The 20,938-nt window shown below is 38.0% G+C and overlaps 1 protein-coding gene across 3 annotated transcripts in view; it reads right to left on the reverse strand.

Annotated features, from left to right (window-relative positions):
* Positions 1–20,938, reverse strand: part of LOC5577780 (ATP-binding cassette sub-family G member 1) — a 180,668-nt gene that overhangs the window by 31,732 nt on the left and 127,998 nt on the right. For all 3 annotated transcript variants that reach the window (XM_021845071.1, XM_021845072.1, XM_021845070.1), the window contains 3 exons: positions 6,586–6,703; positions 6,201–6,381; positions 5,421–5,566 (listed from right to left, as the gene is read on the reverse strand). In XM_021845071.1, coding sequence (XP_021700763.1) covers positions 5,421–5,566; positions 6,201–6,381; positions 6,586–6,703 — 445 coding nt within the window. The remainder of the gene's footprint in view (positions 1–5,420; positions 5,567–6,200; positions 6,382–6,585; positions 6,704–20,938) is intronic.

Genomic DNA, 20,938 nt, shown 5'->3' on the forward strand with positions numbered 1-20,938 from the left:
TGTCCATGGTGGAATCCAAATTGTTCATTGGCAAAAATTGAATTTTCGTTGATGTGGACCATCATTCTGTTCAAAATAACCTTTTCAAAAAGTTTCCTTTGGAGGAAAGCAAAGTGATTGGACGATAGCTAGAAACTACTGCAGGATTTTTGTCTGGTTTCAAAATACAACCTACAAGTACAACCTTAGCATTTTTTCCGTTTGTCAGGAAAATATGCTAATTAAAACAATTGTTAAATATATCGACTAAAAATGATAAGCTACTTTCTGGAAGTTTCTTGATGATAATGTAGAAAATTTCATCATCGCCAGGAGCTTTCATATTTTTTAATTTTTAATAATAGTTCTCACATCTTCCAAATCAGTCTCCCAGGCATTTTCGAAAACGTTCTCTTGGCTAAGAATATTTTCGAAGTCCTGAGTAACTTGATTTTCAATTGAACTAGTGAGTCCTAAATTAAAATTGTGCGCTTTCAAACTGCAAAGCAAGTTTTTGAGCTTTTTCGCAATTAGTTAGTAATAATTTGTTTTTCTCTTTCAATGCCGTTATTGGCTTCTGAGGTTCTTTCAAAATTTTAGATAATGTCCAAAAGGGCTTAGAGCCAGGGTCCAATTGAGAAATCTTATTTTCAAAATTTCTGTTTTTTAATTGTGAAAAAAGTTTTTTGATTTATTTCTACAAATCCTGCTATATAATTTTTTATACCAGGATCGCGAGTGCGTTGAAATTGAATGCACATGTAATTATATCATAAAGTCAATGAGGAAATCCATATGTCTACCACATTAGAGTAATATGTTTTTTTTATTTGCGTAAATCTGTAAGTAAAACGCACGACCACGACGCAGTAACCACAGATTTGAAGCAGAAGTTGCTTTGGCATCGATTAATAAGCTAAAAGACTGGACTATTCGTAAGATAATTTTTTAGCCTTACAGTAGGAACAGGCAAGGATGCTGAAGGTTTTGTTGGCATTACAGACATTCCATGTTTTCTAGTTTACAGATGTACAATGATGATTTTAAACTATTCCATTTTTATTAGGATCAGTTTTGCATAGAAATATTCACAGAAAGTGTAAGCAATACAGTTGGAAAAGCCAGTGCTAAACAATCCACTGGCGCTATGCCTATATGTTAACTTTGAGTGTTTTAAATGTTGTGTGAGCTTAAATATGAACAACACCCCATTCTGTTTTTGCACGGTTTTTTTGACACGCCCGTGCAAAATAAGTTTCGATACATTTTTTTCGCCAAAACCTTACTTTTGCATGAAACGTCGAGAAATTGTGTTACTTTTTTTTGCACGGTTTTTGAAATTTTGAACTGAAAACTTTTTTTGCACGGTACGCATCCCCCGTGCAAAAACAGAATCGGGTGTACTGAACTCATTTTTAATATCACACAGAACAGAAAGTTTAGTTTTTTGCGCATAAAACCTTTTGTTCTTGAATAATGTACTTATTTCAAGGGAAATTTGCTACATTGATTTTCAAAGTTTAATTTTGCTATAAATACTCGGGTTGTAAGAATTTTGACATCATTTTCTGATTCAGGATACAGATTGTCATTTTCATTTTTTGACATTATATATTTTTTATTATATTTTTATTTTTATGATATGTTAAATTTAATTTCATGAGAAGTCGATTACATAAACTGATAAAGATCAATGATGTACTGATTTTGTCGAAATTATTTTGACAATATTTGAATTCCGTAGGATAACACGAAAGAAAGTTGTAAAATAATGATTAATTTGACCACGGATTACGATATATAGAGTGCGGTTCAAGTTCAAAATGAATACAAATTTCACAATCAATATATGTAAATTTTGTATGGAGACAAAGTTAAATGGAACATTATTTTATTTCGTTGGAAATTACTCATTGTGTTGCTTAACTATCCGAGACGTGAATCGTGTAAGTCCATCCACACGATTCACTCTTGGAAACAGAGTTCGTACAAATACAGTTCGTACAAATACATAACAACTATAAGGTTATTGAAATGTTGGCCTACCAAATGTATTTTGGAATACGCCTACCCTAGCAATAGGAGATTTTTCTTCTAACTATCGTTTCCTCATACGACCTATTGTTCTATGTTGCATGTGATCGTCTTTATAAAACCAACAAAGAACAAAATAATATTATTCAATAGTGAATTCTATGAAGTTTCACTCCAGAAACCGAATTCAATTTGGGGGTTGTTTTCAAAGCTCACAAGTTGATTCTATCTATTCATCTTTCTTCTAATTTTTTTGCAATTTTTCATCGTAATAGGCTGTTTTTCATCACGTCAATGAAATGATCATGTCATGAAACGGCCTACTTTCCTGCACTGAAGTATGCAGTGCGGGAATAGTCATTACGCAACTGAAATCTGTGTTGTAATGATTCATTACGCAACGTTTTCTCATGACGCAACTGTTTTGAGTTGCGTAATGAATCATTACACAACAATTTTTCAGATATTGTAAAGTAATGGTGAATGCATTCCGAAATAATTTCTGATGCCCTCAGATTATACAACAAAATTTGTTTGCGTGTCCGACAGATATGTGATTTGATTCAAAATTTTGCCGCTAGGTGGCGCTAGTTAGAATGTTAAAATGAGAATTCTTAACTCTTTATTGTGTGATACAAATAAGATAGAAAGATCGAGTTTTCGGCAAAGTTATTCATATAGTCAAGGACATCCGAAAGGCAAATCGTTTGATTCTTAATTTTGCTGCCAGGTGGCACTAGTATGCATATTTTATGAAATATATGAATCTTATTTTCTCTTGTGAACCAGATGAGATAGGGATGCCGGTTTTTTAAGTTGTTCGGGAAATCAAGGGCAGGGAAACAGTTGATTAATAATTTTGCCATCAGGTGGTGTTGTTAACCATGTTAAAATGAATACTTTACACTAAAGAACTAGTTTTGGTAAGAAAGAATTTCCAAGTTTCTGGCTAAGTTGTTCAGACAGTCAAAGAAATCCGGACGGCAAACAGTTCGATTCGTTATTCTTCCGATGGGTAACGCTAGTGAGTATGTGAAATTGAGCATCATATGGTTGAAATTAATCCCGCTATAAAACACATAATCAGTGTTACTGCGGTAGCCATGGAGTCCAACTTTTACTCTGGTTCTTCATCTCGATATCGAGACATGCAACATCCAGTTATGGAGGGTTGACTGTACCTAAATCTCATGATTTTGATAGATAAGATAGTGTCCAAAATGTTGTTCAGAAAGTCTTTGGCATTTGGCAGTGGAAGTGATTTGGTTGGCTTGACAGTCTTGACAAAATTAAATAACAGTTTTTAATTTTGTCAAGACTGAAAAGTTATCATCAACAAGAAACAACAGTCGAACAACCAACGATAGAAGTGATTAGGGACAGAATCATATTAAGTGATTCAGGTTTGATCCATTGCAAATGTTTCAGATCTGATTCATATTCTATAGTAATTCTGGTATGATTTATTTACAGTGTTGTGGAAGCGATGGAAGATACCTATGATAGGCAAACAGTTTCAACACTAAACAAATCGCACTCGCTCTTCGCGCGTGTGTAGTAACATGAGACGGATGGATATGGGTAATGAAAAGGGTCTATGTGGTCTGTGGTGATTTGAATTTTAAACTTGTAACCAACTCAGTTATTGGGTCACCAAGTAGCTCGGTTGCTTAGTTGGTAAAGCGCTCGTCTAGCATACAAGAGCCCTGGGTTCAAATTCAGCCGAGCATGTCGATTTTTTTCATAATTTGACCCACAATTTGTCCAATTTTACCACGCGTTAATTCAACTGAGTGTTTCAATACTTATTTTGGTGAGTCCGTATTTATGATGGGTAGTGTATATACTTCCGATGCAAAGTTATACCGCAAGGGAATTTACGTGATTTCGCCAATCAAGAACTATGTTCAATTCCTGGATTTTAACAGTAATCAAAAATTGCTGAATAGTTCGTAAAATTATAATACCGTAATTCAGTAAAACTTTTATGGATTTCTGTTATTGGTAAAAAATATCCGTACTGCGTTAAGGGGCAGAGAAGGATGAGAAGAATGGTTTGTATTTGTGCTCTGAAAATTCGAGGTTTGGCTTCGATGCATCTTCAGTTTCACTAGAATCCATAAAATAATCTAGCCGATGTCGCGTTTCTTCTGCAATTTTCTCGGAAATACACATACAAAAAGACATGTTTTCTTGTTTATATTGAAGTGCTGCCTTATCATGTATTGATACAATCGTCGAAACTTTTTTCAATCGGTTTTAGAATGCATTGGACTTCTTATGTGAGTGCGATTATTATCGGCAGTCTGTTAATCTTTTGTTCTACTATCGGCCTATGAATTTATCGAATTTGTGTCGTGTTACTTCCAATAATGACAACCGTATGGGATTACTCTTTAATTCCTAAAAATTAGGGGAAGAGCACCAATTTTTGACCCAGCACTAATTTTCGAACCATTCATACGATTTTGGCCTACTTTGTATGAAAATCCGAAAATTGGCCCAAGAATTCTGTGGGTCGAAAATTAGTGCTTTTCCCCACATGACATATAAAAAAAATCATCTGAATTAGAGTGTTTTGAGAGAAAAATACTGTGACTTAAACTATTCAATTTTGGTTTCAGAGGAAAATCGAATGGGATACTTGTACTCTTATCTATTACTGATCTTGCTATAAATCTGATATATTTTTAAGTGACGTCAAAGCAATACTTTACCAAATAACTAAATACAAAAAAAAACGTTGATATAAAAAACATAGTATTGAATTATGTTTTTATTACGCTTGTCTGAACGGGATAATAGTCGTAATTCAAAATTACATTTTCAAAATTATGTTCTATATGAGAAAGCTAATGAACAGAAAAACGGTTTCAATTTTGCTCACAAATCAATCATACGTTTTATAGCTTATAGTTTTTGAATTTCTATATGCAATCCCACGCTATACGCACAGAGCACCTCATCACACCCATAAAAGTGATGCTATAACAAAGCTACGAGCACAGTAGTTCACCACGAACAGCAGTATGACAAACGCTTCGCGTGAAACTAACGAACACTTGATTCCGCACGTGCTTCAATCAATCTCTCGCGGTTTACAACTCTGCTCTCTTGGGTAGCCCCCCATTCATCTATACAGCTAGACGAACCATGGAGAAAGACCGGTTGGCTCACTATTTCAGTATGCATAGACAGGCCAAGTGGTTTGTTACTTCTCCCTCAGCCGCCACCCACACAGCATCAGCGATTATGCAGATCAAGATCCAACGGCTCTGGGAAGGAAGTGCAAATTTCGAAACGGACATCCACTCACTCCTCTTCCCGTGTCGTTGGTGTGAAACCCGATTCCTGGCGACGATTACTAGAAAAAAAAGCATTGGCAGTATATATTGGCAAGCACTTACGTCGTTGGTTCGTCCAGGAAGAGCACCGGCGGATTATCGATAAGCTCCAACGCGATTGATAGACGCTTCTTCTGTCCACCGGAGAGATTTCCGCAGCGCGTCAGCTTGGTGAACTTCAGATGGAGAGTGTCCAGTATGTTGTCAATCTAAATGGGATGAAGGACGAAATAGAGAGATGAAGTTGGTTGGGTTCAGGGATTTATTTCCGGCTTTCAGGTCTGACGCGAGGGGTGGAGTCTCAGTCATTGGCATGCATTTGCTTTGTAATGAAAAAAGTGTGCACGGCGTATTTGAATGAATTATCATAGTTTGTGCAACTCGTATGAATGTTAATTATTGTCTATTTTATTTAGCAATGTACGATTCAGCCCTGTGAACATAGGCATAGCCAGGTTTTCTATCAGGAGAGGCAAGTTATCTTGAAAGTTGATTGTAATAAACTCTTATTTAATTTAAAGAAAAATATCTAGATTAATCTGGAAAGATTCCTAATAGCAATTTCAATTACGAATTCTTCAGAGAATTCCTGAATTGATTTATTTGGCACTATTTAATATATCTGTCGGCAAGATACCTGTCACAACCCCTTAACAAATTTTGGTCCGATTCTTTGCAAAACGCATTGTGGACTATCGATAAAACCTTCGAAAGATTCCTGATAAAATCTTTGGCAGAAATCTGATTGATTAGTGAACATCAAAACTTATTCAAGAACTCTATCTTGACCCCCTCTGGCTACTCCCATGCCTGTGAACAAATCGGTTTTCCGAACACACTTACCAATCGTTGTTTCTCGCCGTTCTGCAAGCATCGTGACGATATTTTCAAATCGCATGCCATCATCATTATCTCCTGGACGGTGAAATACGGATGCAGATTATCTTCCTGCAGGATATAGCTGCACAATTTATTGCCTCCGACGGTGCGACCGATGTTGAGTGAACCTTTGACGCCACTTGTCCTGGAGCGATGGACGGAAGTTACCGAGTTTGGAATGGGTCGTAATAGGATCAGTGGGCGGCCGGGCGTTTCCATGGAAAAAAGTGTGGGAGATACCCGGAAAGGAAATTGGAAATTCAATTTAGGCTTACACATGTCCGTCATTTGCTGCCGAAAGTTGAATCGATAGGTTCAGACTGGGACTGCAGCAGACCAAACGACTTACGTGAATCCGGTGAGTATGTTCAGCAGCGAGGATTTGCCAGCTCCCGAGGGACCCATGATTGCCGTCAGTTCGCCTGAATTGAACTTCCCTGAAACGCCATTCAGCACAGTTTTCTTATCTGCAAGAAAAAATGAAATTGAACAGATTGATTAATCCGACAAATCCTAATCGATGTTGATTGATTTATTGTTCGTAGGAATATGTGTGCAATATACTAACTGGTTCTTCAACCTGTACAATCGGATTAGGACAAGCAGCTACCAGAGCTCGCCGTTTAACGTAGGAAGAAGGTTTCAGAATACTTATCACAAGCTATTCATATTATTAAATCCTTTTTGAAATTGTACAGTTCAGATGTCGTTATAGTTCTCAGAAGTTATAGAAAGCAAATTATGTGGCAAAATAATTTTATCGTGATGTTATAAATATAGATCATGCAGAATGTTCTGTCGATGTTACACATAAAACATATAAGAACCGTTTTGTCTCAAATTGCAAACATGACACATATTCCGAATACTCGACTTTAAATAGTGATTTTACAATCAAATCTTCTAAATTTCTTCATTCGATAATCAATTCACATATACTATTTGTGTCCTCCCTTATGAAAAGTATTGAAAATATCGGCTAAGGCAAGAAGGAACATCAGTTTTACTCTTAAAATCATCAATGTTCGGAATATGAGCCATGTTCGGAGTTTGAGACAAAGTAGTAGATTATGTTCCTTTTATCAAATTATCTCCAAGTAAACGCAATGAATCAGTGGCGCGGGAAGTTGGTAGGACAGTTAGGACATGTACTACGCACAAAACACCTGGGTAGGACAATCAAAGGAGCGTCCTACCCACGATTGAAAAAAACAAGATCAGAAGAAAGCTTCAAAAACAAACGATTCATTATCTGTTGCAATGTCGCACTTATTCTTATGGAGGATGGAATAAATAATAAAATTTTCATGGTTTTCTCCATGAAAACGTGACATGATTAGTGCATGACCCCTAAAAGTTCTCACTTGTGAGAATATCTAAAGTAAACATCCAGGGTAATTAACCGTTAGAATTGCTACAAGAAAATTCTTCTACCGTAAGAAAAATAAATGGAGCAATTCTCTATTGCATTTCTGAATGAATTATTGCCATTTCTAGAAGTGAAGTTCGAGAAGTTTCTGGAACATCCATAGTGAATAATCAGAAAATAGTTGAGTAATAATGTTTAGATGAAGTAATGGATGAATCTAAAACCAGTCGCACCGTGTTATACACATCACGCGTGTGGAGCTAGCGATTTTTGGACGTGTGATCTCTCTTGACATAATCTACAAAGCAATGCTTAATCTCTTGACCAAGGGATTGCTACGGTGATCTTTTTCTGTTGCCGCTTATAAAAAGAAAGCGTAGCACACCCATACGAATATGCACATCAAGAAAGTAGCTGGTGCGAATGTAGGGAAATGAACCACGGCACACAAATTGAACGCATTACTTGCGTTTCATTCTAAAGAAATTAATTCACACTTCCTTTTTTACTGTTAGGTATCTATGGTTTGATTGTCCGGAGAAGCATTTGCATTTCTGAAGCTCATTACCATCATCAGCTTTAGCAGGTTTCATTTCGCTTCATGCGTGTTGTACCGTTTTCTTTCGTAGGAAAAGGTAAATATCCGAAAAATATAAATGTGTGAGTGGAATTTTACTCTGGAGTATAAATTATGCTCCCGATAAGGAGGCACAGCTCAAGCTGTCAGATTCCATAGTGAAAAAAATAGGACGTCATCCCTCTGCTCTTGACGAATTGCAAAGCAATTCCTATAGCACACAAGGAAGTTCTTCGCCTTGCCGTAGAAATTTCTGGAAGTAGTTCTTAGTTAATTCCAGAAAGATTATCTGATCAAATTTTTACTGATAATAAATCTTCGAGCTGTTAATTGGAATACCGATAAATAAACGAAAACCAAATTTAGTACTATACCATTTAATTCCGCTACAGTTTGTATCCTTTGACAGATACACGACAGAACCTTAATGATTTATTTAGCATACTTCCACTGCAGTGCACTGTCTCCTACAGGGATCTCTCCAGAAATTCTTCCAGAGTTTTTCAAAGGATCTTTAGGAATATCTACAGAATTTATTCCAAGATATCCTTGAGAACTCCACAGCTACTACCTCCAGTAATTTACTCAAGTATTACTTTGTATTTTTTGACTATCCTAGAATTTCCTCAAGCTATTTTTTACTAACTCAGGGAGATTTTCCAAAGATTTCTGCAGAATTTGTTCCGATGAAATCCACAAAGGTTTATTCCAAAGTGTTTGAAACAAATAACTTAAGATTTTTTTTTCAATAAACCCTGGTAGAATTCCTCTACCTTCATCTTGGATTCATTTTTCCTTGCTATTTCCCTGGACACATTCCTAGTAGAATTCCTGACAAAAAACTAGCAAGACTTACTTGAGAAAATCTCACAGAAATACTGGAGGAATTTCTGTAGAAATCCTAAAAGGAATCCCTACAGCAATTGTTGAAGGTATCTTTAGAGAAATCTCTTGTTTCAATCCCATATAAATTATAAAAAGACTATTTCAAAGGAAATCCTAGAAATTTCTGGAGAAGTTATTAATTGAATTTATGAAGACATTTTCCCTGAGAATCATGTCCTTTCTTTTTTTTCTTCGATCTTTTCTCTATTGACAAAAGAAGCTCAAAAAAGATTTGTTTCTTCAGCTACATCGTTTATTAAGGTTTGAAGAATAAGTTTTCAATATGGGATGATAAGTTTCTACATACATTACAGTACTAGCGCGTTTGGAACATTTCTCAAAATTTCTCCATATTAATTTCTATATAAACCTACATTGTCCTTGGGCCACCTATAAATCACCACCTAGAATGCTGAATATTTTACAGAATACTATTTTTGTGGTAAGGATGGTAAGGAGCATATGGGAGATTTGATTTTCAAAAAATTTTAAAATTTGGATCGCCTTAATGAGCATAGATGACCGTACAATTTGTAGTTGCTACTCCGTGATTTACCAGAGCAATCGAAGTTGCGCAGAGGTTTAATGAATTGGGCTTGGGATTAGCTTACCATTCTCAATGTGCACAAATCGAGAGCTCAAAATTTAAAAGTTAATAACGGCGCAGGTCACGTCCTTACGGTCATCGAGAAAGGGACGGAATGTTAGTAAGGTGTCGAGTAACAAACCGAAGAATCTTCTGCATCTCTACAGTTCACGCTTTGTCTAAACCAGCAGATTATGCAAATCGAATGTACCTCGGATTTTTTTCGCTAGAGTTCAGTAATTAGGTTATATTTTCATAATCGGAAGGGTGTAAAATTTTCCATCGGTGAAAATTTGATTTTTCCCACTTTTAAGCTATTTTTCATATACAGACTATGTAAATCAAAGAAAATCATATTTTCCTACACATTTCAGCCCATACAAAATGTATGGGAAAAATTTCACCGATAGAATATTTTGTAACCTTCCTATTATGAAATTATAGACCAAATACTGAACTTAAGCGAAAAAAAAAATCCGAGGTACATTCGATTTGCATAATCTGCTGGTTTAGATATAGCGTGCAGTTGTCATGGAGCGGATATTGGGTATTATAGGGAAAAGGTAGATCTGGGAGTCACCTTTGGTTGGTGATGTGATTCATGATATCTTCACGCCTAACCTGAATCGCGATAGTACTCAATAAACTAACCCGTTTCGCGATCTGCGGCACTGTTTTATCGTGCTACGCGAGCGACGCGACACATGATTGATCCGAACCGCATCACCTACCCCCGCAGGAGCAAGCGACACGGCCAAAGAAGCAAACACTACTCTGAAATTGATGGATAAATCATTGGATAAAGTCTTAGAGGAGTTAGAACTTTCTTGAAAAATACCATAATAAGTTTTGGAGGAATTCAGATGATTTGTGAAAAAATCTTTGGACATGTTCGATTTCTGTGGTTTTTCTCTGGTGTTTGAATTTTTAAGGTATCCTCAACAAAGTTCGTTGTGAAATGAGCGAAATGAACTGCTTTAGAAATGTACAGACGAATATCTGGACATTCGGGAAAATACCTGAATAAATTTCTGATGAAATTCCTAGAGAAGATCAAGAAAAAACCATACAGTAAAACTTGTCGTACTGTCACGAGGCATTCTGGAAAAAAGTCCTACCCTGTAGATTGGACTATATCCACACAAAACGTATTTTCAATTCTAGTCATTTTTATGACTAATAGGGAGGAGCCGGACCCAATTCTTGGCACTTTTGATCCATTTTGGCAGTGGGGTTTTTTTGAAAACTACAAAGCTCATATTTTGCCACAATATCCATCGTAGTAAAGTGCTCCTTATTGCAAAGACAATTCGGTAGAGAGAAAAACCCTATGCCAAAGTGAATCATTGAAGTGTCCAAGTGGTTATGCATCCTACTTGTAGTTTTGAAGTCACTTTTCAGTCACTATTTTTCACGGTAAATGGCTAGGCATGGCGTATCATTGGTACCTCGTGTGACTGCAGGAATAAAATATACCCCTTTGTGTGGTCCTTAGCCTATTGCCCAGCAACTCCTACCCCTACCTCCTCGTGGCACTGGCCGGGGTACGAGTAACTTTGGGGAAGATCGGGTAGCCAACCCCGGTGTGAACTTTGGTCGTATGCTGACAGGGAAGGGAGGGGTTTGCTTTTGCTTCAGCAAACCTGAAGCGTCTGTACTCCATGTTAGGAGCGGCTCACAACAGCGCCTGTTCCCCATGTCAGGGGCGGCTGATCATCGTTCGAGTGGAAGAAAAGGACTCTAAGCTAAACTGCGCACTATGGTTTCCGAACATTTAGGGGGAATGGTCCTCCGGAAATCTAGGGAGTAGGTGTCAGGCCCTGCAAGCCAGCCGTAAAAACACATCAGCATAGGAACGTCAACGAGAGAATACGGACTTGAACAATCGGAAAACACCACGGCGAAGTATTCGCTTACTCTCCGATGAACTGAAAACCTGCGATTTCGACATCATAGCGCTACAGGAATTGTGCTGGACATGAGCAATGGTGCGAACGTTTAGAGCTAATCATACCATTTCCCAGAGCTGCAGCAACACACGTGAGCTGGGAACAGCTGTCATAGTGATGGGTGATATGCAAAGGCGCGTGATTGGGTAGTGGCCGATCAATGAACGAATGTGCAAGTTAAGAATCAAAGGTCGATTCTTTAACTTTAGCATAATCAACTTGCCCGCATAGCTTAGCATAATCAAATAGCCCGCATTCTGGAAGCACTGATGATGACAAGCACGCTTTTTACGCGCAGCTCGAACGCGAGTACGACCGCTGCCCAAGCTACGATGTCAAGATTATCATAGGAGATTTGAACGCTCAGGTTGGCCAGGAGAAGGAGTTCAAACCGACGATTGGAAAGTCCAGCACTCACCGGCTAACGAACGAGAACGGTTCACGACTAATAAATTTTGCCGCCTCCAAGAATATGGCCATTCGTAGCACCTATTTCCAGCACAGCCCCTCGTATCGGTATACCTGGAGATCACCTCAGCAGAGAGGATCGCAAATCGACCACGTCAATGGACGGCACTTCTTTGACATAACGTCAGAACCTATCGTAGCACTAACATTGACTCCGACCACTACCTAATGATGGTGAAACTGTGCCCAAGAGTATCCGTCATCAACGATGTACAATACCGACGCCCACCTCGGTACAATCTAGCGCGACTGAAATAACCGGATGTCGCCAATGCGTACGCGCAGCATCTTGAGTCAGCGTTGCTGGATGATGGCGAGCTTGATAGGGCCCCTCTTGAGGACTGCTGGAGAACAGCCAAAGCAGCCATTAAAGTCGCTACCGAAAGCATTGTCGTATTTGTGGAACGAAGATCAAGAATCGTTTGGTTCGACGAGGAGTGCCAGGAGGTTTTGGAGGAGTATAATGCAGCGCGGGCTGTAATGCTGCAGCATGGTACGCGGCAAAACGTGGAACGATACAGACTGAAGCGGAAACGGCAAACCCGCCTATTCTCGGACAACGCGGAAGTTCTATCAGAAGCTCAACACATCCCGCAAAGGCTTCGTGCCGCGAGCTGAAATGTACCGGGTTAAGGATGGGAGTATCTTGACGGATGAACGCGAGGTGATCGAAAGGTGGAAGCAACACTACGATGAACACCTGAATAGCGCAGAGAACACAGGCACAGAAGACAACAAAGGCGATGGCAACGTCAGCACAGCGGACAGTGGAAACCAACCAGCTCCCACGATGGGGAAAGTTAAGGATACAACAGCTCAAGAACAACAAGGCCGCTGACAAGGAAGGTTTTGGAGCCGAACTCATCAAGATGGGCCCGGACTGGCTGGCCGCTTGTCTGCATCGGCTGATAGTCAGAATCTGGGAAACAAAAAAGCTACCGGAGGAGTGGAAGCAAGGCGTTATATGCCCTATCTACAAAAAGGGCGACAAACTGGAGTGTGGAAATTATCGTGCAATCACAATCCTAAACGCCGCCTACAAAGTGCTAAGCCTGTAGCAAACAAGTCCGTATGAAGTTATCAAGCAGGTTTCGTCGACGGCCGTTCGACAACGGACCAGATTTTTTCCGTGCGACAAATCCTTCAGAAATGCCATGAGTACCAGGTCCTTACGCACCATTTGTTCATCGATTTCAAGCGGCATAAGATAGTATTGACCGTGTAGAGCTATGGACAAAGCCGTAGCGTGGCCTCATGGCGCCCTTGGCGAACCGCGATTTGAGCGCCCTTTGTTCAAAGTTCTTTATTTTTCGCAGGTTTACGTAAACTTCCAGTTGATTTTGAAGGATTTTTTTTAATCTAGGGATTTTCCTGAAATTTTGTTCATTAAAATTCTCAAAAATTAACATGATAAAGTTCAAGTAATACTTACATTTGATTACTTTGGTAAGGCTTGTACAAGAAGCCATACAACAATTTTTAAATCTCCTGTAAAGGAGAATTGTTTAAATAACCAGATGTTCTTGAAGATTTTTGAAGAATTGTAAATAAAATTGATGTTTATATGACCAGAGACGAAAGAAACTAATAGATTCATTGCACAGAACTTGGCGTCACGTCTTTTATGTGCCTCTATTGAAGTTTCAATGAAATGTATACCCCTGAAAAGATTATTGTAAATATTGCTGATGTATTTATTTCTCCATAAATTTTTAATACATTTGTCCAATATTTCAAAGAAAATGTCCAATAAATTTCGTTGTTGTAATTTTTGATCATATTTTGCTGTCTTTAAAAGGAGAGTTAGTTAGAGAATATATTCAAAAAAGTGCTTCTTTAAAATTCAAGAATTTGTTGAATTTGCATTGAATCATTCAAGAATAGTTTCTAAGCATTCACGTCAAAGAAGCGTAATAAATTTGTATGTAGAAGTTTTAAATTTACGCAATGATTTTGAGTAAAAAGTTTGACATTTTATTCTCAGGAATTACTCAAAGAGACCAAAAGAAGATCTTTTATAGAAGTTTGATTAAAAATAGTATAAGAAAATTAAATGCTAAACGTTGTCAATCAATGAAATGGATATTACGAAAAATTCCGTACGAATTCAAACATTAATCAGTCAGTTCGGAGCAGTGTTTGGGGGAAACGAAAAAAAACTGGTTTTATACAAATATCATGTTCCATTGATTTCAAGGGTTTGAGTCATTTGGCATAAAGCCATTTGGCAGAAGGTCATTCGGCATAATGCCATTTGGCACGAAGGACATTTGGCATAACGGTCATTTGAAATAATAGTCATTTGGTTTTTAAAGTTGAAAGTCATAAAGTTTTTCATGCCAAATGGCCCGCTCTTGTTTTTCACTTATGTTCACTTATATCAAAGTTCTATAATTATCTGATAATCTTTTTCGGGATTCTATGATAATTTTGCTCAGGATTGATTCAAATTTTTCTCTAAAATTCTATGCAAATCTGGATTAAGGTTTTGTGGAAACATTATTAACTAATACCAAATAATCCTGCTCTAAATTCTGTGTGGGATCCGCCTAGTATTTTATAATATTAGTTATGAGTTATTTAAAATTAATTATTTGTGAACATTATATGCCGAGTTGTTAAGAATTATCCAGATATTCTGTGAAATTTTTACTTCCAGTTGGTTGAATTTTTATATTCGTGTTGTGTTTTTAAAGTAGGCACCGTGCATAAGCTGATTTATCATTGTGGAGAAATATTTTCGAAAATATTGAATCAATTTTTATTAACACGGCCGCATCTCAAGAATTTTCTATTGACGAAACATTCAACATCTTGTGAGATGCTTCCAAAATATTTTGTTAAAATCGTTATTGAAAAAGTTTTAATCTACCATGTTTATGAATAGAGCTAATATTTTTTATAAGATAAATGATGAAACTTTGTCTCCGACGCAACATTAGCCCTCTATTGCTATTTGTGTAGTTTCTATGATTGTTTTTCTAGATATTGTGACTCCAGAAACGCGCTTACTAAATATGTATCTCTATTAGAGATTCTCTAAGGTGCGTCAGGCATTTTGGCGCCCCCTGAAGCCTGGCGCCCTTGGCGGGTGCCAACCTGGCCAACCGCACACTACGGCACTGGCTATGGAAGATCATGGACAAGAACAGCTTTCCCGGGAAGCTCATAAGATTGATTAGAGCAACGATGAACGGTGTGCAAAACTGCGTGAAGATCTCGGCCAAACACTCCAGTTCGTTCGAGTCTCGGCGGTGACTACGACAGGGCGACGGACTTCAATATTGCGCCTGAAGGTGCCATGCGGAGAGCCAGACATAACAGTTGAGGCACGATTTTCACGAGATCCGGACAATTTGTTTGCTTCGCCGACGACATGGATATTATTGGGAGAAAATTTGAAGCGGTGGCAGTTTTGTCCACCCTTCTAAAACGCGAAGCAACAAAAGTCGGGCTGATGGTGAATGCGTCGAAAACAAAGTACATGCTGGTTGGCGGAACTGAGCGCGACAGGACCCGCCTAGGAAGCAGTGTTACGATAGACGGGGACACCTTCGAGCTGGTGGACGAGTTTATCTAGCTCGGATCCTTGTTGACGGCTGACAACAATGTTAGTCGGGAAATACGAAGGCGCATCATTAGCGCAAGTCGTGCCTACTGTGGGCTCCAGAAGAAACTGCGGTCAAGAAAGATTCACTCCGCGCCAAATGCAAGATGTACAAAACGCTCATTAGACCGGTAGTCCTCTACGGGCATGGAACGTGGACTATGCTCGAGGAGGACTTGCAAGCTCTTGAGGTTTTCGAACGCCGAATGCTAAGGACGATCTTCGGTTGCGTGCAAGAGAACGGCGTGTGGCGACGAAGGATGAACCACGAGCTCGCTCAACTCTACGGCAAACCCAGTATCGTGAAGGTAGCTAAAGCTGGAAGGATACGCTGGGCAGGGTATGTCGCAAGAATGCCGGACAACAACTCTGTAAAGATGGTGTTCGCTATGAATCCGGTCGGAACAAGAAGGCTTGGGGGCGTAGGTCGCAATCGAGGATGTAGAGAAGCCGCCATGAACCGAGTGCATTGACGAAATATTGTTAGCGAGGTTTTATCAAGATAATTGATGTAAAGCCAAATAAATAATAGAGGGCGTACACTATATATCCGGCCGTGTATCTGGAATGGCCACCGGTATCTAAATCTTTGTGGATGCAATTGGAGGAGCAACTGATCCCCTACACATTACTGTTAATATTTTGAGAATTGAGTCAAAAGATATGAACAAAAGAGTGCAAGAAGTCGTCCACGCCTTTTAAGGGTTAAGTAAAGTGCTTGGTGAACTTTCAAGGAAAACGCCATTTTCATGGTAAACTGGAGGTGATCCGTCTTATTCCGACGCTTCTACCATCTTCCCCACAACTGTTCTATACTACTTATTAGTAAGTACAACAGTATTTACAACCTAACACATTCCTTGTCATTATGGCAGCTACTTTCAAGAAGAATACTCTCTTCAATATCTCACCACAAATAAGCTATGCCTAAAGGTCCCACTTTCCCCGGAGAACCTTATTGTCAGATATAGAAACAGAGCATATATGATCCATCCGTCCTGAAAGGGTTAAAATGCAACCCCGCATGCTGGAGGGCGTGATGCTTGCTTCTCTAGCAAAATGCTGTGCTTGTGCAAATTACTCTCATTATCGCTGTTTTGCTTCCAGATTATTTATCATCTGTTGATAATTAACAGGTCAAAACAAATAAACTCGAGTAAAAGTTCATCATTGTAGAGATGTGACGCGGCTAACCCGGAGTCATATAACAGAATGAAAACTATGCAATTCATATTATCATCGGACCGATCGCTATCACTGATTCATAACGTAATGAGAGAATCTACTGTTGGGCTCGATTGTGGCGCAGTGTTGAGTGATTGCATCCAGAGACAGACATAAAGATGCACTGCCGTGTAAAAGTTTGGGGTCATCCCCTAAAAAAACATACAAAAGTGATTTGCCCATATCTCTGTGTCTAATTCAAACTCACTTTGACTCATTTAAAAGGCAATCAGAATAAATCTTACTTAGTAGATATTTTGACGATTTTAGCATTAGATAGACTAAAATTATAACCTGTTATTAGAAATGTAATCCCATAACCTTTGAAGAGCCCTATCACTTGGCGTAAAAATCTGAAAATTATTTAATATCATTAATGCAATATTTTTTTCATCGTGCAAAAGTTTTGGATCACCTCTCAGTATGGTGTATCGTGCAAGAGTTAGCTAAAAAAATTGTAAACAAAATTGAAGTTTTGGTCAAAATACTTACGAAACTGATTGCCAATTAACGCAATGCCTTTGGAATGAGCGATAGATAGTTTTAGATAGACCTGTAATCACAGAGGTAGGGCTAAACAATTTTGTATGTTTTTCTTGGGATGACCTCAAACATTTGTACGGGACTGTAGGTGCATTGCGAGTGGGTGATTACATTTGTCGTTGCTACAGGTCAAGGTGAATAACGTGCGGCAACGGCAAGCAATCCTGTTAAAACGAGGAACAGACGGGAGAGAATGGCAGTCTAGATTCTCTGGAAGATTGCCGGCTAATTGCCCGTGCAACTGCTGCGTCTTGATGTACTTTGAACTTAAATTGTAATCCGCTTGTGCGTCTTTCACGTGACTCTGGCTGTTGAGGAGCCGGTATGATTAATACATTGGGGAAGTTCCATTCGGCATTTAAAATTAGACGTAGTGTTAGCTGATTCGCCAAGGGGCCCTACCAACAATAATTTCAGTTATTCTTTCTAGAAATTCCTCCTATTTTTTTCTATACATTTAACATTGGTCCTAAACAGATTAACTAGAAACTCCTTCAAGATTTTTTCTACACATAATAACAGGGATACTTCCAGGAATTTCTTCAAAACTCCGCCTAGTACAATACCGGGAATTCTTTCGAAAATTCTTTTTGAAATGACAAGAGGTCGTAGGAACAAAATGACGAAAGGATTGCGAAGAACAAAACAGAAGGAGGTAAAAAGTCGAGAATCTTTTTTCGCTTCCCACCAGGCAAGTCGTTTTTGACCTTTAGATTTTTTGTTCTTTTGTCCTTGGACGTTTTATCTGTCGACCTTTCGTCCATGCACCGATTCCTTCAATAATTCTTCCAGGAATTCCTTTTAGATTCTTCTAGTTTTTATTACTTTAAAAAATCCTCCTGAGATTCTTCAGGAATTCCTCCAAAGATTCATCTAAATATAGTTACTCTAACTCCTCCAGGAATTGTTCTTCTCAGTTATCAGAATCACCAACAAGCCATCTATTTCTCTTCAGAAATAGAAGGTAGGATTGGGCTCAACATATGCCCGTCTTTCAAGTGACCGCAGATATTGCAACAGCTGGAAATTCTGCAACCAGGTCACGCCACCACCATCACCTCCGTCGTGGTTCAACTGTTTGAGAACTTCCATCCGTGGTTAGTAAGCAAGAACCAAAACCAGCCAACAGTCAGTCAGTAAAACCGCGTTTACTCCCAGTGCAGTGGTTCAATAAATTTACCATCATTCTTAATGCTTTTCCTATACCAATCTGGTAGATCGGTAGACATACGCTCACGAAGTGTCGCGACGGTGGCGTTCTCCAAGACAGACGGTGGCCTGATATGGTCTAAGCACGCTAAGGGTGTGTGATATTTCGAATGGTTCCGCCAACAACCTTTTGAAACGAAATTCCAGAAAATTCCACAACATCAAATGAAGCGACATTTTTTCGTTTGTTTTTTAGAATTGAAAAAAAAACTCTCAGTTTTTAGCAACAAACTGTATTGAACAGAATTCCACGAAATATCAAGTAGGATTACTGACAAAAAAAAACAAATTACAAAAAACTATTATTATTTTTGTAATTTATTTTTCTCTTTTTATTCCTGTTTTCAACGTGAAGCAGTTTAAAAATATATATAATTTATAATTCTACATATCTTATTGTGAAGAGAACAAAAAAAAAATTGTTAAGCCTTCCGTGAAAGCAAATCAAAATTTCGTTTATTTTCGTAACATTCCACACAACTATTGATTTTATAAAACGTTTCAAGGAACATACTGAGCGGTTCCACAGAAAATGACGACTTTTTTCCCAAATTTCATTTTTGTATTTTTTGATTTGGATGAAATTTTTCACATGCTTTCTTTATGCCCAAAAATGCCTTTTTGCATCATCGGCTCGCCATTTTGACTCTAGCCTTACTTTTGAGAAGGGCCTAAGAAAAAAATCTCTAATAATTTTCAAAAAATTATAACTTAGAAACGGTTTGTCCGATCAGTTTGGTGTCTTCCGCAAAGTTATAGGTTATTGTTAGGACTATCTTGAAAAAAATATACACTGTAACAAAAAATGTTGTAATTTTTTATATATCGAAAATAAAGCTTAAAAATCAATTTTCTCAAAAATCGTATTTTTGATTTTTTTAAATTTTTATATGTTAAAGTAGACATCATGGATAAAAAAGTTATGATTTTTTAAAAAAAGTTTGATTTTTCAGTATGGTCTAAATAAACTTTTTGAATGCTTTTCGACCCGATTTTATGAAAGTACGCAAAATTTTCAACAAAAAAAGGTAACTGAGAAAATTTTGCTAATTGCTACCGAAACATTTGAAAAGTTTATTATGACCATTTTCAACAAATTCACCTTTTTTTTAAAAAAATCATAACTTTTTTGTTCATGATTTCTCCATCTTGACCCACTGTGCAAAAGACTTCATTTTCTGTCTACTTCAACATATAAAATAATAAAAAAAAATCAAAAATACGATTTTTGAGAAAATTGATTTTTAAGCTTTATTTTCGATACATAAAAAATTACAAATTTTTTTTTTTTTTACAGTGTATATTTTTTTCCAGATAGTCCCAACAATTACCTTAAACTTTGCGGAAGGCACCAAACTGATCGGACAAACCGTTTCTAAGTTATAATTTTTTGAAAATTATTAAGGATTTTTTTCCTTAGGCCCTTCTCAAAAGTAAGGCTAGAGTCAAAATGGCGAGCCAAAAGGCAAAAAGGCATTTTTGGGCATAAAGAAAGCATGTGCAAAATTTCATCCAAATCAAATAATACAAAAGTAAACCGACATTCGAATTCAAATGGAACCGCTCTACTTCTGATCGTTTCGTCGATCTCAATGCTGAAAAATCCGTGTATCGTTTCGTTTCGTATCGACATGAAAAATAAATGCATATCGCATACCCCAAATAATGCGCTTCTGTTCCGATTTGGTGCATAAACAAATCTTGCCAAACCACAATTTCCATCTTACCAGTCGCTGATTCGATACTGTATTGAACACAACGGTCCTCTGTTGGGGTTTGCAGAGCAACCGGTTCGCGAACAAATTCTTTTGGCAAACTGTCTTCCTCTCAGCTGACTGGGCTTCAATGGATGGAAGTCAGCAAGCGCAAAGTCAGTGACAACGCTGGAAACCGTGTAGTTGCAACATAAGTCTTAGCATAAGCGAGATTTTTTAACAACTAGCATCCAACGCTTTTAAGTTTGCGGTTACAACGTTTGAACATCAAGAATCTGATAAGTTAGTTGAATGCCATCACTTCTTAGCACAGGATAAGTTGCAGATTCTGCACAGAGTGACATTTGGCCATAAGATTTTTACTCTGCGGCAGAAATGTTGAAGTTGTGCAATTTATTTTACCAGTCAGAGTGCAACTCGAATGATGACTCGGAATCGTCTTCCGTTTGCATTCGATATTGGAAGCGCACAAGTGGAGCTAGTGTGGGAAGGAATGTAAGTTTCGAAATTTTAACAGCGGAATTTTCCATTCATGGTTGATTTATATGAGACCATAGGACCTGTGTGGTA

This window comes from Aedes aegypti, chromosome 2 (assembly GCF_002204515.2).
Source record: "Aedes aegypti strain LVP_AGWG chromosome 2, AaegL5.0 Primary Assembly, whole genome shotgun sequence".
NCBI lineage: Eukaryota > Metazoa > Arthropoda > Insecta > Diptera > Culicidae > Aedes > Aedes aegypti.